Source organism: Rhincodon typus, chromosome 35 (genome assembly GCF_021869965.1).
Source record: "Rhincodon typus isolate 14 chromosome 35, sRhiTyp1.1, whole genome shotgun sequence".
In the NCBI taxonomy this organism is placed as follows: domain Eukaryota; kingdom Metazoa; phylum Chordata; class Chondrichthyes; order Orectolobiformes; family Rhincodontidae; genus Rhincodon; species Rhincodon typus.
The window spans coordinates 19972758-19989828 of NC_063366.1; the positions used below are offsets into that span (position 1 = coordinate 19972758).

A 17071-nucleotide genomic window follows, 5' to 3' on the forward strand; every position below is an offset into this window, starting at 1 on the left:
CATAGAATACATCATAGCAGATGATTTGTAGAATTAGACAAAATCAGCATGAGATTATAACAGACAACTCATGCGTAACTAATTTACTGGGATTTTTAAAAAAGAATTTGACGAGTCAAAGTGATATGTGTGAATGGGGGTATGGTATATTTGGATTTTGGGAAAGTTTTCATTAAGGCTTTACAGAAGAAGTTAGTAGCTAAAATTATAGCAAGTGTGATTGGGGATAATTTTGTAAAATGGACTGAGAATTGGTTAACTGGTCAATTAAAGAAAAATAGAAAAAATGGGTCTTTTTCCGGTTAGTGGATGGTCGCTAGCAGTGTACCACATGGATCAGTACTTTGGCCGCAGATATTCAGGATATATATATATATAAATCACTTTGATGAAAGAGCCAAATACAATATTCCAAGTTTGCTGACAATTAAAATGAGGAGGGGCTGTGAGTTATGTGCAGGATGCGACGAGTCTTTAGGTTGACCTTGATATTGTGGTGTGCGGCCAGACTGATGACAGACACAGTGTAACATGGATGGACATGAGGTTTTTTTCGTTGGTGTGAAAAAACAGAAAGACACAGTATTACTCATAAATTTGTTGTACAAAGGAATACGGATGCCTTGTACACTAATGAAAATAAACTGGCCAGTCTAGTAAGTCATCAGGATTGCAAACAGTACATTGCTCCTCACTACACTCATCATCATTCTTAACTCCAACTCCTTTTCTTCCTTCTTCCCAATCCTCAACAGCACTGTCATTACCCCCACCGCTTTCAGCCCTCTCTTGTATTTTCCATACCCAGCAATCCCTTCTCATCATTTCCCATCTCTCCCACTCACCCCAAATGCCTCCTCATCTTTCCACCTTCTGCTCACATCCACCATCATAATCCACCTCCGGACTTCATGAAACACCCTATGTCTCAGGAATATTGGAGGATTATGGTCAGTACCGCTACAGGGAAAATTAATGGGAGGGTCGAATGGAATTTGGAAAGTATGAAGGATTTGACAGAGTAAATAAGGAGAGATTGTTTCAGTGGTAAACGGATCACCAACCGAAGGATAGAATGTAAGGTAGCTACAAAAGAAGCAGAGTGAGGTTTATGGGGAGCTTCACACAGCCAGTAATGAATGCGGAGCCTCCTAGTGCGGCGAGGGAAGATATAACAGTAACTTTCAAAAATTAACGACGTGAAAGCTTCAATGTAAAGAATATTCGAGAATGGGGTGTGGTGGCAAGACAGCAGGAAATGGTGCTAAATGAACTGGACGGGCAGCAGTTGAATGTTTCAATCAAGGTGCCTCTGCAGTCACAAAGGCCTGTGGATGATGCGCTCCTTCTGATTTTAGGATCTTGTGTTGCTCCCACCTGAAACAGGTATGTGTTCCCTCTGCCCATCTCAGGACCTGACCTAAGATGGTGTTAGCTCATATATCAGAGTAAAGTTTAGTCACGTTTCCAGATAGCTGTCATTCCATTCAAACTGTCTGGAGGCTCCTAAAATCATTCAGATGAAGTTGGAATATATGGCAAACATACAGAAGGTATGGAGTAATATCTAATTAAAAAAAGTGTCGAATTTATAATTCTTGGATTTAATTAAGAAGCCAATTCAGTTTTGATGATTACGAACTCTGGTTCTCCGATTATTTTTGATGAAGAATGACATTTGAAATTGATTAATGATCACACAAAGTCACCAACATCCCAAGAATTTATATTGTGGTATAAGATGATGATAAACAGAAAGAATTTCTTGTACAGTGTGTTTTAATATCAGTTTTAATAGAACAGATAATTACGTTATGTTTTTAGGACAATTTCACCGATGTAGATGGTGGTTGACAGATCAATAAACCAGAGACAAATCGTAACTCTAATTCTACTAACACTCTGGTGTACACTAAGGGAACTCGATTTATGTTGTTAAACATTATCTGTTAATGACATTTGCACCCGCACAGTTCACACGTCATATTCTCTGGAGATTGACAAATCAATCTTCACTGCAGTCTTACCCCATATAAATGTACAAGATAGTTTCCTCTTTCAAAGTGAATTAAAATCTGCCATTAATTTGGAATGTATCACTACAAGTAAAAGCTGTGCAGTAATACCCAGTAAAACAAAAATATGTGTTGAGTTTATGCTTCTTGGGTTCAATTAAGATGTCAATTCAGTTTTGATGAACGAAGCCCTTGGTTCTCTGAATTTTTTTTGTTGAAGAATCCCATTTCCAGAGTGTTCTCTCCACCTGTGACTGAGACCTCCCCCCATCAGTTGGCAGGAGATAGGGGGACGGGGTGAAATTATGGGATGGATCTGTCAATGCCCTTTAATCCCGCAGATTGTCAGCGGACCCGAGTTTTTCCCGTCAACGTTTGGTCCCGTATAGAAGAAGGGAAAGATCTTCTCAGTGAAAGTGTCGGTGAAAGTGTGAAGATGGGACATGTCGTTCGCATTGTAAAATGACACCTGTCCATCCTCATAGTCCAGGAAAACCCCGATCTTCTTGGGGTGTACACTAGGGGAGAGGTGGGTTCGTGAGGGGATCGTGGCGGCAAAATAACCACTTCCGGGACTGAGCCTCACAATCCAGTGACCGGATTCCGGGCTTGGGTAGATTCCCCTTTTCCTCTCCAAAGACTCCCGGGCCACTCCCAGGGCCCAACGGATCTTCTCCCCCACCTGAACCTCCCAGTAATGTCTCCCTGATGTGAATCCCTCTGATCCGAGGACACAGAACCAGGGATCAAACCTCTCCGGGGAGTCAGGGAGGGGCTGCGGTTTGTCTCCGAGACTCACACTGGTCCGGTCCTCAGACAGGACGAGCTGGGTATTCGCTGTGTTCGGATCCAGAGTCAGAGAGGCTGGAACTGGGTGAGGAAACAAAACGAACACTGTTAGTGACAGAGAAAGGGAGGGTGGTGAGTTAAAAAAATGAGGCATGGAGTGTGTTGTAAGAATGTGGGAGGGGATAATGTGGAAGAGGAGGGAATAATGGGGCATAGCCGGCTGAGCAAGAGGGAGTGAGTGATGGGGACGGTTCAGTAAAGATGCTGGGGGAGTGATGAGAGCAGAGAGTGAAGAGGAAAGGAGTGGGACCTACGGAGGACAAGGCAGGGGAATGGAAGGATTAACAGAGAGTCAGTGTGGGTTTACGAAAAGGAATTCATGTCTAATCTAAATAAAGGAATCTAAAATGGTTTGAGGCATCAGCTGACGATAAATTGCCAAGTGTTATGTTAATGAATGAGGATGGAGAGGCAAAGGTGAGCATTTAAAGAGGGCGTGGATGAACAGTAACAATTGTTCATTCCTGTCTGCCATCAAAATAAAACAGGAAAGGAGGGCCGACCAAGGCTATTAAGGGAAATTAAGGATAGTATTAAAGTAAGGAAGTGGCATATAAAATTAGCAAAAATGAAGCAACAGATCTGAAGCTTGGGAGCAGTTTAGATTTCAACAAAAGAAGAATAAGCTTGGGAGAGGGTGGGAATAGAATATGAGAGTAAGCTTGCAGAGATCTTACAAATTGATTGTCAAATTCTCTAAAGGGATGTTAAGAGAAAAAAAGGTTAATGAAAGCAAATATAGTTCCTTCAGAGTCAGAAACCAGGGAAGTTACAATGGGCAAAAAAGAGATGGCAGACCGATTAGATACAAACTTTGTTCCAACTTCACAAAGGAGATTACAAATAGCATCCCAATAATGTTATAGAACAGAGGTTTTAGCTAGAAGAAGGAACTGTAGGAAACCAAGCTTCATAGGAAACGGTATTGTGGAAAATAATTAGATTAAAGGCTATTACATTCCTAGGTCTCAATCAAGAATTGGCCTTCAAAATAATAGATGAATTGTTCATTATCTTTCAAGATTGTATAAACTCTGGAATAGTTTCTATGTATTGGAGAGTAGCTAGTGTAACCACATTATTAAAAAACAAATGAAAAAGAAAACAAGGAATTAAAAATCGGCCTGACATCAATCATGGAGAAAAGCTCGAGCTCAAAGTAAAAGATTTAATCGCACAGCACTTAGGAAGCAGTGCCAGGATTGAATAGACTCAGTCGGGAATCACAAATGGGAAGCTATGCTTGACAGCTGGATATTCTTGAGGATATAACTCGCAGAGTTAATGTTGTTTCCTTAGATTTTCAGAACACTTTTGATAAGGTTCCACATAAGAGCTTAGTGTGTAAAATTAAAGTGCATGTGTTTGCGTGTAGTGTACAGAGACAACTGTTTGACAATTGGGAAACAGAATGGGAACATATCGTACATTTTCCGAAATGCAGGCAATAAATAGTGGGGTACTGCAGGTATCAGTGCTTGGTACCCCCATTCACAGTAAATATTAACGATTTAGATGAGGAAACTATATGTACAATTAAATCCAATTGTATAGGGCCTTGTACAGAGACTACATCTCGACTACTGTAGACAGCTTTGGTCTCCTTATTTGAGAATGGGTGTTCTTGCTATGGAGCAAATGTGGAGAAGATTTTACAGTCTGATTACTGGGACGGCAAGACTGTACTATGAAGACAGAGTCAATCAGCGCACTGTTAGGCTCAAAAATGATATCAAACCAGACCATTAAGGGTTAACCATTAAGCGTTAGTTGCACATGACAATAAGTAATTGAATTAAAGTGAACAAGTGTGTGAAAAACAGGCCTGGTGTAAAAAACAGCCTATTTTGGCTCGGAGATGACTGCATGACATTAATTGTTTGTAGGGACCATTTATATGTAGTTAACGCAGAGCCACAATGGAATGCACAATAGAATATCCAGGAAAGTACTGAAATGGTGATCCAGTGCTTAACCATAACAGTATTAACATCAGGGATTCTGTATCACTCGTGGGATATTCCCCACCAGACTGGCTCTGCGGGACCAGAGCTATGGACCTTCTCCACCGGACCGGGATTCAAAGACCGGTGCCGTGGAAACTGAGATACAGTTCTGTGTGCCAGCCGTCATTCAGGAATCCCCGACAACAGAAGGCAATGAGACTTGCTTGTGGAGTGTCTAGAGTAGTTTATGATGGTAGATTTACTCATTAGTTTGCATATATCTGAACCAGATCAAGCTGTAAGTGTCATTTCTGTGTCTTTTTCCCTTCAAGGAACTGCTGGAAACAGCAACATAAATAACATCATGTATTTGTCACCTAATTGTCCTCCCCAACACTTGTACTAAAAAGACCATCAACAAAATGAGTGACTTCATTGTAAACACATTGCTGTTTCCCCGATTTTGCTGTATGTAAGTCTGTTCACTCATTTCCGATATTACGGCAGTGGATATTCCAAAAATACTTCTTTGGTTCAGAAACAATTTGGACCATACATTGGGCAGGGAGGTGGTGTTAAATAGAACGTGTACTTTTTTCTTAATATTCTTTGTAATAATTTCTCTGTGACTAGGAGGTGAGTTTAGAGTTCTCACTGCTGCTGATTGCCTCCGTACTTTCCCTTTCCCCTGTCACCCATATTCCAAACATCCCAAAAAATATAGTTCTCCTCACGCAGAACGGATGGCTGAAATTTTGTCAAGTTCCTCAAGAACTACTCAGCACTTTCCCACACTCTACTCCAAACATGTGTCAAACTGGCTGGGAATATTGCATTGAAGCTGATTCCTCAAGAAAAATCCAGCGTCTGATCAAATTCAGATTCCGATCAGCCGGTTCACTGCTTGATTAATGAGATTGCTCCGAACATAAGCCTCACCTTCAGGAAACCGTGTTATCACCATTTATTATGGACGTTTATGGATATCTCTCTACTGTTGGCCAATCTGCAACCGCATTCAACCTACGAATACTTATTTCTCTCTCCTGGTTTGAACCTTGAACACTGCAATAAGGACACAGCACACCCTTCTTTATCCAGCACAGTGTCACAGATACCGACACACTCCTATTAACTACAGTCATAGAGTTATAAAACCAGCCAGCGCACAAACAAGCCATTCGGTCCAACTTGTCCATGCCCGACCAGTTTTCGTGAACTGAACTAAACCCATTTTCCTGCATTTTCCCCACAGCCCTCTAAACCTTTCGTATCCACATACCCGTCCAAACTTCTTTTAAATGTTGTAATTGTACCCACCTCTACCACTCCCTCTGTCAGGTCATTCCATTTACACACCAGCATCTGTGAGTAAAATTTGCCCCTCAAGTTCCTGCTAAATCTTTCCCCTCTCATCTTAATCCTATGCCTTCTAGTTCTGTCCTCCCTTACCCTGGGGAAAAGACCTTGGTTATTCACCTTGCGATATTACAGATTTCAAAACTTTAATAACTGTTCACGTACAGAATGAATAAACAAATAAAAAGCTATTGCGCCTGGAATAAACTGTTAAGTAACAAAGATAGGTTGTTACACAGACACTCAAGCAGTTAGCCATGTCTTGCTGAGATGACGTAAACAAAACGGCTTTGATACCTGCTTGTTAAACTGGACGCTTTATTGTCATAAGGATAACTGACTGCCCTGCAGAAAAATGTAAGAAGTTAACCACAGGAAGGCTGTGCCTTCGAACAAACCTTCACGGCCAAATGTGACAAGTAACAAAAAAAAACCCTCCTTTTCATAAGGATGCCGGCTGCAGACCTGCAGTAACTCGAATGAAAGAAATCAACAATACATCACATCAGAAACCTAAGATCAAAAATGTGCATCGAAATCGAACGCCAGAGCGCCACCTTTGCACTTCAAAGAACAACACTGCAGAACTCTTCCCAGCACCAGATCACTGTTGGTTGAAGTCTGTCCAGATGTCACCATTCATCAGGAAATAGCCAAGTTGAATTATGAGGCTTAACTTGCTTACTTTGAGGGACTTACTTTGATTGACAATAAAGTTTAAATTATTGTTTCAGTCCTTGACTGTGTGTGAGATTTCGGAATAAGAAGCCGAATTAAAAGTAACTTGTGGTGATATATCTGGAACAACCTTATCTACACTCTTCAAGATTTTATAAACCTCCATCAGGCCACCTTCTACTCTGTAAGGAAAAATGTCCCAGTTATTCCAGTGTCTCCTTGTAACTCAAACCTTCCAGTCTCGGTCACATCCTTGTTAGCCATTTTTGCACCCTTTCCAAATGAATAACATCCTCCCAAAGCAGGGTGACCAGAATTGTGCGTAGTATTCCAAATATGGCTTTAGCATTGCCTTGTACAGTTGTAACATGACGTCCCAAATCCTGTACTCAATGTTCTGACCGATGAAGGTAAGTGTGCCAAATAGCCTTGTCTACCATTTTCAAGGAACAATGTACCTGCACCCCAGTATCTCTGTTCGACAACCCTCCCCAAGGGCCCTACTATTAAATGTATAAGTCTTATACTGGTTTGTCTTGTCAAAATGCAAGCCTGGCAATTCATGCAATCATAGAATCCCTACAGTGTGGAAACAGGCCATTCGGCCCAACAAGTCCATACCGTCCCTCCGAAGATCATCTCATCCAGACCCATTACACTACCCCTGCATTTTCCCATGTCTAGCCCACCTAACCTGAACATCCCTGAACATTATGGACAATTTAGCATGGCCAATTCACCGAACCTGCACATCTTTGGACTGTGGGATGAAACCGGAGCACCCGGAGGAAACCCACGCAGATACGGGGAGAAAGCGCAAACTCCACACGGACAGTCGCCCGAGAGTATAATTGAACCGGGTTCCTGAAATTGCATCTTCCATTCCTTGACTAACTGGCCCATTTGATTGTTACCCTGTTGTGGATAACTTTCTTCACTGTTCACTATGCCGCAAAATTTGGTGGCACCCACAGTCTTACTATCCATGCTTCCTATATTCAAATCGAATTCGTTTATATGAATGACGATCAATAATGGACTCAGTACTGATCCTTGTGGCACACCACTGATCACAGACCTCTGGAATAAACAACAACCCCCTGCCACCACCCTTTGCCTCCTACGTTCAAACCAATTTTGTATCCAATTGGCTAGCTCTCCTCCGATCCCATATAAGCTAACCTTATCAAACAGTCAACCATTGGAACCTTGTCGAAGACCTTGCTCATGTCCATGTAGAATATATTTACTGCTCTGCCTTCATCTATCTCCTTGGTCACCTGTTCAAAAAATTCAATCAAATTTGTGAGACGTAATTTTCCACGCTCAAACCATGCTGACTATCTAATCAGTCGGTGTCTTTACAAATGTATTTACTTCCTTTCTCTCAGAATCCCCTCCAACAACTGATGTTAGTTTCACCGGCCTTCAGATCCCTGGCTTTTCCTGGCAGCTTTTCTTAAACAATGGCTCCATATTAATTCAATCTTACAACAGCTTATCTCTAATTACTCAATTACTCCCAAAGGATTACACTTATATTGGATCTGATGCTAAACATGGTTTTGAGATAAAAATAACAAAAATGTCATGTAAATGTGTGTCCAGATGGATACAGTCCTGTCTCATTCTAAACTTCAGTTTCTGTATTCCTCTTAAATAAACAAAGAACTGCTCATGCTGGAGGCCTGAGGGGGTATAAAAAACAGAATTTGCTGGTGAAACTCAGCAGGTCTGGCAGCAGCTGTGGAATGAAAGCAGAATCAATGTTTCAAGTCTGTCGATATCATTCCAATGAAGCGTCAGTGGACTGGAAACGTTAACCCTGCTTTCTACCCGCAGAGGCTGTCAGATCTTCTGAGCTTCACAGGCAGTTTTTGTTCTCGTTTCTCTATTCCTGGTGTTAGACAGATCGTTTCACTGATGTGACACTCAGTGTTGAAGGCTTAAAGCCATTTCCCTAAGTAAAGTATGAAAAGAGAGAGTTTTTCGGAATTAATAAAAAGTAATACGAGCATTTAAAATGTGACTTTTCGTCCCAACACAACTGATTCATCCTCAGGTATATGAATGCAAAATTTTACCTGGGTGAATGACGTTTATCATTTCTCTCCATGTCATGTACTGTAAAGGCCCGGTATACTTTCCAAGAGATAGGACTAAATCCGCATTTGAGAGTTGGTGATGCTCATCACTAATCCTGTAATTATTAAACAGATGATATTACAAATTCCATTTTCTCTGAGTATTTCAGAAGTGATTTAAATGGTCGAGCTTTCAGCAGTTTTGCATTTCGGCCACTGTGGTTACAAATGGAATATTAATCTTCTTTGCACAATGGAGCAAAAATTATTTGATAACGGAAGGGTAAAGTTTGGAAGCACCCAGGTGAAGAGAAAGGGTTTATAGCCTGATAACTGATTAGTCACTCCGACATCACACTCTACGATGTTTAATATTTCCCCCGTGAGCTTGCTGTATTATAAGCAGAGCACGTGAACAAACACAAAGACTGAAGGCATTTCCATTGCCTAATATACAAATGTAAGTTACGATGGCTGTTCAATCCTCCGGGGATCTTACTCTTTTTCTTCTGTCGTGTTGAACATCTCCGATTTCAGTTGCTTCCCATTGCTGTTTGATCTTCAGCTGCAGAGTTCGTTAGCTTCGTAATTCCCTCCTTGAATCTCTCCATCTCTTTATTTCTGTTTTATCACATAAGATTTTCTAAAATCTACGCGAGTCATCTGTAATAATATTTCGGTTAATGTTTTGATTTCAAGTGTTTCCGAGAAGTGCCCTGCGACCTCATATTAACGTAAAGATGCTATATAAATATTGTTGTGTAGTGTTCTTAAGGTTATAAACTGAGCAAGTATTATAAAAACGCAAACCAATACTCCATCTTAAACTCTGACTGTCTTGACTTGGTCCGGAGCCAGAGAAGGAAGATAGCCATTCCCTGGAAACATCGGCCATGTGTCGCTGTGAGTGTCAGGAAAAGATCACAGCCACACAATTAGCCCAAATCAGATTAGTGATGACTTCCAGCCTCAGAACCAGGTTGTATTATTTACGGCATTTGATAGTTGATTATAGTGTTGTAGAACCATGATATAAAATTTAATACTGTTTCAACACTGTAAACATCACCTTATTATAAAAAGTCATTCATGTATGACCCATAAATCGAGTTACTGATAAACAAAACGTCTTTAAAACGACGGTAATAACCAAGAAATAAATCCATCATAATCCGTCGCTGAGTTTTTGAGTAAATTGCGCAGAGTTTCAGTAAATAGCATGCCCTACCTTCTTTTCCGACAAGCTGATTCCTGAAAGAAATGAATTAGAAATAGTCAGAATCAAATAACAGATTTCAGGAGAAAACAGACAGGCTGCTGAAGTAACCAGGCACACAACGGAAGTGGAATGTGATACATTTTGGAAGGAAGGTTGAGAAAAGGGAAAATAAACTGGAACTGATCATCAGTTCTGCTCACAGACACAGCGACTCTCACTCTTCCAGATGCACCCACACACGCTCAACATGGGAGAGGGCAGGAAAGTAGGGCTAAAAACCACATCAGCCATGATCAACCTGACTTCGCTCATACGTCTTCATAGACGCAAGAAGAACGTGCAAACTCCGCACAGTCAGCCAAGATGGAATCGAACTCAGGTCTGTGGCGCAATGAGGCAAACATACTATTCACGAGACCACCATGCTGCTCCACCTTATGGCCTAATGTCACATGGAACTGAAATTGGTTTACAATGGAATTTCTTTGTATTCATGCACAGGAAGAAGGTGTCGTTTGTAACCCATCCCGAATCACCCAGAGGGTAATTGCAATGAAGACTCACAATCCTTGTGATGGAGTCACACGTACTCCAGAAAGTTTCCTTCCCTAACGGACCTTCGTCAGCTATTTTTCCCCCCCCCCCCCCACCATTCGGCAACAGCTTCATGGTTATCATTAGACTCTTAATTCCAGAATGTTATTGAATTCAATTTCCACCCACCGCTGTGGCGGAATTACACCCAGACCATTACTTGAGTTTCTGGATTAATAGTCTGGCGATAACACCACTAGGCCAACGCCTCCCCATGTGAGTTGATGCCAAACTTGCAGAATTCCATTTGACTATCTGCTAGATAATGGCACTGGGAGGTAACTAGACTTGGTAACACGAAAATAATAACTAAGCAAGAATCAATAGGAACAAAAACAAAGTTGCTGGAAAAGCTCAGCAGGTCTGGCAGCATCTTTGAAGAAAAAACAGAGTTAACGATTCGGGTCAGGTGACCCTTCCTCAGAATCAATAGGGCAATTCATTCCAGAGAAGTTGCCAGTTTTACTAAGAACCTGCAGTGTGGAAGCGATTAGTTCATTGAGAACAGCAGAATCGTGCAGAGAGTCGAAAGTTCAAGTTAATTCGTCTTCTATTTACGTCAGTTGGTCTTCTCTTCATTTAACAGTTAACATTATTTATTTTGGCATGTTTTGGAAACTTCCGAGAGATTGAATCACCTGCTATATAAATGTACGTATTTAGATGAAATGCGCAGACTTTTATGTCCAACCGTGTTCAAAGAATAGCGTTCGTTGTGCAGGTAGAGTATGCGAGGGGACAACATTAGGCATCCCTAAGGTAGGTGAATAGTAGGTTGTTTATTCATGAACTTCAGTTTTATATCTCACAAAATGGGTGACAGTTTGAGGGAAACATTGGTGTCTTTACAATTAAAACGTTTTAGTTTGGTACCGAGCGGGATGAACTTCCAGATGTTACCGTTGTGCTACTTCAATCAACTTTCAATCAATGTTCTATTAACGTTTGTCATCATCAGTGAAGTTTCACTGAACTGACCCGGAATATATTTCCTCACCTGCAAAAATATCACTTCGTCTTTTTGCTTCATCTGCTTTTGTATCTTTGAGAGTTTCTCCTCAATTGAATTTAATTTGTCCTGAATCTCCAGGAGATTTTTCTCCATTGTGTCTAGAATCCTCTTCTCGTCTTCCCTGAGATCTCGGAGTAAACGCTGCTCTTTCTCAGTGAGAATCTGGTGCATTTTAGTGAACTCGGATGTGATGTGGGCCTGCAGACTGCTCGCCTGTTCCTACCAAATGAAACGTGAAACATCATTAATGTCCCGCAATAAAGGAAACGAACTGCTGAGAACCCAGAAAATTAGAACATGGAGAGCTCACCCTAACTTCAGAAATCTTCTGTTTCTGATTCAGTTCCTTTTCTAGAACCGCAGATTTCTTCTCTATGAGAGAATCTAAGGAAGATTTCAGCTGATCCTGAAATTTAGAAAAAGAATTAGATCATTAAATTGTCAAATCGTGAAAATGTGATAAAACTTTCACATCCACCCTTTACCTTGTAGATTTCAAACACTTGTTTAATCGGGATGAAGCGGTGCCCTTTGTGCTCTTGCGAAATTTTACAATTTAGACATATCAATTTCTTGTCGGTTTCACAAAATAGTTTCAGATCTTCCTGATGTTTCTCACAATAATTTTTACTTTCCTCTTCTTTCGGAATAAACTTTAATTTTTGAGCCTCCTCGGTCAGATTCGCCAAGGCCCGATTTACGCTGAGGGTTCTTTCTGGAAACTCCGCTCTACATTCCGGGCAGGAGTTTATCTCCTTGTTTTCCCAACTCTGGATGATACAGGTGCGGCAGAAGTTGTGCCCACAACCCAGCGTAACCGGATCGGTGAAGAAATCCAGACAAATTGGACAAATTGTCTGATCTATCAAACTCTGGAGCTGCCGCCCGGAAGCCATTTTCAATTCGGTATTTCCTGATTCCACCTGTTTTCACTGAAACTTGGCAACGAATTTACTGGACGTACTGAAGAACTGCCCTGACGTATGTAAAAAAAAACTCGTCAGACCAGTGTGCGTCACTCGCAGGCTTTACTACATTATCCTCCTCGAAATTTGAATGTTCCTCGGCTGGTGAACGCATTCTGTTCGTCGATTTCGCTACGAATGTCACTGAAGTACTCAGAGAATGGCTACTCCACGCCCCCACCATCCCCCACAACCCCCCCCCCCCCCACCTCCCCCCCCCCCCGTTCTCTCGACCTTTTCGCAGAGAGGTAAAATGAACTTTAAATGTTGAAGATTAAACCAGGCAGAACACGAAGGAGCGCAGAGGAGATGGGCGGGGAATGAGTTCTCCTTGAACTTTGGTGCAGACTGAACGTGGAGCTGATCGCACACACTGAGCTGCAATCCGTTGTGAAATCCGAAATCATAAAATGAAATTGCTAAATGTTTGCAGTCCGTGAACATCAAACGCAATTGTCCAGGCGAATCCTTTTAAATGAGAGATACAGGAATTGCTTTGGAGAAGAAGTGATATTTTTGCATTTATGTAGTGCCGTTCAGAATGGACTGTCCCGTGGTGTTTTAAAGAACATGTGACCATTTCTGAATTGTAACGATTATTGTAATGTAAGAAGTGCATCAGACACCTAGAGCATTGTGACAAGAGCAGCTGGTTTAGGATGCTGGTATAGGGAGAAATGTAAGTCATTACAGACGGAAGATATTCCCATTGTCGGGTTAGGATAACGTCATGTTATCATCTACACGAAAGGTAGAGAACACAACCGGTGACAGTTTAAAGACTAATCTGGAAAACGCCATATCTCACAGTGCAATAACCCCTCTTCTCACCGCACAACACGGTCCGTCTGTATCATTGTCTCGGCCTCGATGCCCTGACCTACCTCAAGAAGTTAGACCGCTCCCACTGAATCACAATTGACACAATTGACTGCTGCCACCTGCGGACAGAAGCGACGTTCTGCATGAAAAGATAACCATCAGAAAGCTCAAAAATGAAGAATGTCTTTGAATGTTCGCAAATGCAATGGGCTAAATGACCACTTTTTGTATACCATACAACCTCTGTGGAGAGTGAGTTACCGTTTCAGATCAAGATCACCGCTTTTACTGATTCTATTTCAAAAAGAAGTCGAATTTGAGAATAATTAAGTCCCATTGTAAGTACAAAATACCGTGTCGAGTTCACTCGTGGTGAACAGTGGACAGTTTTGCTCTCCTTAACTATCCGAGGATAATCTTGCCTCAGTGTGTACACAATAATTTTCACGACGCTAAGTTCTGATGAAAATTGCATTCAGATGACAGGTTGAGTGGGCCTGGTATATCCTTCGAGTTTAGAGAAATGAAATGAGATCTCACTAAACATTTAAGAACATAGAACATAGAGCAGTAGAGCACAGTACAGACCCCTCGGCCCACGATGTTGTGCCGACCTATTATCCTACTGTAATATCAAGCAACCCTGCATACCCTGCATTTTGCTATCATCCATGTGCCTATCCAAGAGTCGCTTGAATGTCCTGATGTATTTGAATCTACTACCACCGCCGGCATTCCAAGCAACCACCACTTTCTATGTAAAGACCCTATCTCTGATATCTCCCCATACCTTCCTCCAATCACATTAAAATTACGCCCCCTTGTAAGAGTGATTTCCGCGCTGGGAACAAGTCTCTGGATATCCACTCTACCTATGCCTCTCATCACCTTGTACACTTCTATTAATTCACTTCTCATTCTTCTTGGCTCCAATGAGAAAAGCCGTAGCTCCCTCAACATTTCCTCATAAGACCTGCCCTCCATTCGAGACAGCATCCTAGTAAATCTCCTCTGCGCCCTCTCTAAAGCTTTCATATCCTTCCTATAATGAGGGGACCAGAACTGAACACGATATTCCAAGATAACAAGGTGTAGAGCTGGATGAACACAGCAGGCCAAGCAGCATCAGAGGATCAGGAAAGCTGACGTTTCGGGCCTAGACACTTCTTCAGAAATGGGGGAGGGGAAGGGGGGGTTCTGAAATAAATAGGGAGAGAGGGGGAGGCGGATAGAAGATGGTTAGAGGAGAAGATAGGTGGAGAGGAGACAGACAGGTCAAAGAGGCGGAGATGGAGCCAGTAAAGATGAGTGTAGGTGGGGAGTTAGTGCCATGGTATCAATGTGGACTTCACAAGCTTCAAAATCTCCCCTCCCCCTACCGCATCCCAAAACCAGCCCAGCTTGTCCCCGCCTCCCTAACCTGTCTTTCCTCTCACCTATCCCTTCCTCAAGCCCCACCCCCATCTCTTACCTGCTAGCCTCATCCCGCCCCCTTAACCTGTCCGTCCTCCCTGGACTGACCTATCCCCTCCCTAACTCCCCACCTACACACCTTTACTGGCTCCATCCCCGTCTCTTTGGCCTGTCTGTCTCCTCTCCTCCTATCTTCTCCTCTATCCACCTTCTATCCGCCTCCCCCTCTCTCCCTATTTATTTCAGAGCCTCTTTCCCCTTCCCCATTTCTAAAGAAAGGTCTAGGCCCGAAACGTCAGCTTTCCTGCTCCTCTGATGCTGCTTGGCCTGCTGTGTTCATCCAGCTCTACACATTATTATCTCAGATTCTCCAGCATCTGCAGTTCCTACTGTCTCTGAAACGATATTGCAAGTGTGGTCTTACCAGGGTTTTACAGAACGGCAGCATAACTTGCGGCTCTTAAACTCAATTCCCCTGCCAATGAAAGCCAACACACCATACGCCTTCTTAACAACCCTATCAACTTGGGTAGCAACTTTGAGAGATCTAACGACGTGGACCCCAAGATCCCTATGTTCCTCCACACTACCAAGAATCCTACCATTAACCCTGTATTCTGCATTCAAATTCGACCTTCCAAAATGAATCACTTTACACTTTTCCGGGTTGAATTCCATCTGCCTTTTTCTTTGCTCAGCTCTGCATTCTGTCAATGTCCCGTTACACCCCACAACAGCCCTTCACACTATCCACAACTCCACCAAACTTTGCGTCAAACTGTGTGGCAAACTTAGTAACCCATCCTTCCAGTTCCTTATCCAAGTCATTTATAAAGATCACAAAGAGCAGAGGTCCCAGAACAGATCCTTGTGGAACACCACTGTTCACCGAGCTCAAAGCTGAATACTTTCCATCTACTTCTACCCTCTGTCTTCTATTGGACAGCCAATTCTATATCCAGACAGCCAAATTTCATTGAATCCCATGCCTCCTTACTTTCTGAATGAGCCTACTATGGGGAACCTTATCAAATGCCTTGCTAAAATCCACAAAGACACATCCACTGCTCGACCTTCATCCATGTGTTTTGTCACATCCTCAAAGAATTCAGTAAGGCTTGTGAGGCATGACCTGCCCGTCACAAAGCCATGCTGACTATTTCTAATCAAACTATGCTTTTCCAAATAATCATAAATAGTATCTCTCAGAATCCTCTTCAATAATTTGCCCACCACAGAAGTAAGACTGACTGGTCTGTAATTTCCAGGATTATCCCTATTCCCTTTCTTGAACAATGGAATAACATTTGTTACCCTCCAATCATCTGGTACTAATCCAGTGGACAGTGAGGACGCAAAGAGCAACGCCAAAAGGGCAGCAATTTCTTCCCTCGCTTCCCGTAGAAATCTTGTGTGTATCCCGTGTGGCCCAGGGTACTTATCGACCCTCATGTATTTTTCGAAATTTTTAGCACATCCTCCTTCCTAACATCAACCTGTTCGAGCATATCAGCCTGTTTCACGCTGTCCTCACAAACGTCAATGTCCGTCTCACTGGTGTATATTACACTGGTTTTGTATCATCTTGCTTTTTCTTCAGAATATCCTGCAACTACCTCTTTCATAATCAGTTCGTGCATTTTCCGAACAACAGATGTTAGACTAGCTGGCTTATACATTTCTGCATTCTGTCTCCTTCTTTTCGTTTGTAGTTGTTTCATTCATGGTCTTCCAATCCATTTCGAATTTACACACAGTCTTTGGAATTTTGGAAGATGACAACTTTTCAGCCATTTCCTTTAAGACCCTGATATACAGAATATTGTATCCTCGGGCTCAGTCAGCCTTTGGTGTTATTCGTTTTCATAGTAATTTTTCTGTAGTGATCACGATTATGTTGAGTGGGAAGATGGTGGGTCAATAGTAATATCACTGGACCAGACACCCAGCTAATGTACTGACGACATAGGTTCAAATTCCATCATGGCAGTTAATGCAATTTGAATTCAATTAATGCCATTCTTTCCTGCTCTGACCTACATGTGATTCTAGATTCACGGCACTGTAGTTGATTCTTAATTGCCCTCTGGGAAATTAGGGATGGGCAATAAATTT

The 17071-nt window shown here is 42.1% G+C and overlaps 1 protein-coding gene across 1 annotated transcript in view; it reads right to left on the reverse strand.

Annotated features, from left to right (window-relative positions):
• Positions 1 to 12841, reverse strand: part of LOC109920963 (zinc-binding protein A33-like) — a 34062-nt gene extending 21221 nt beyond the window's left edge. Inside the window, exons 1-7 of the mRNA XM_048616665.1 lie at positions 12242 to 12841; positions 12067 to 12162; positions 11742 to 11975; positions 10160 to 10182; positions 8932 to 9047; positions 2342 to 2885; positions 846 to 960 (exon numbers count right to left, since the gene is read on the reverse strand). Coding sequence (XP_048472622.1) covers positions 846 to 960; positions 2342 to 2885; positions 8932 to 9047; positions 10160 to 10182; positions 11742 to 11975; positions 12067 to 12162; positions 12242 to 12652 — 1539 coding nt within the window. The 5' untranslated portion in view covers positions 12653 to 12841. The remainder of the gene's footprint in view (positions 1 to 845; positions 961 to 2341; positions 2886 to 8931; positions 9048 to 10159; positions 10183 to 11741; positions 11976 to 12066; positions 12163 to 12241) is intronic.
• Positions 12842 to 17071: the final 4230 nt, after the last annotated feature.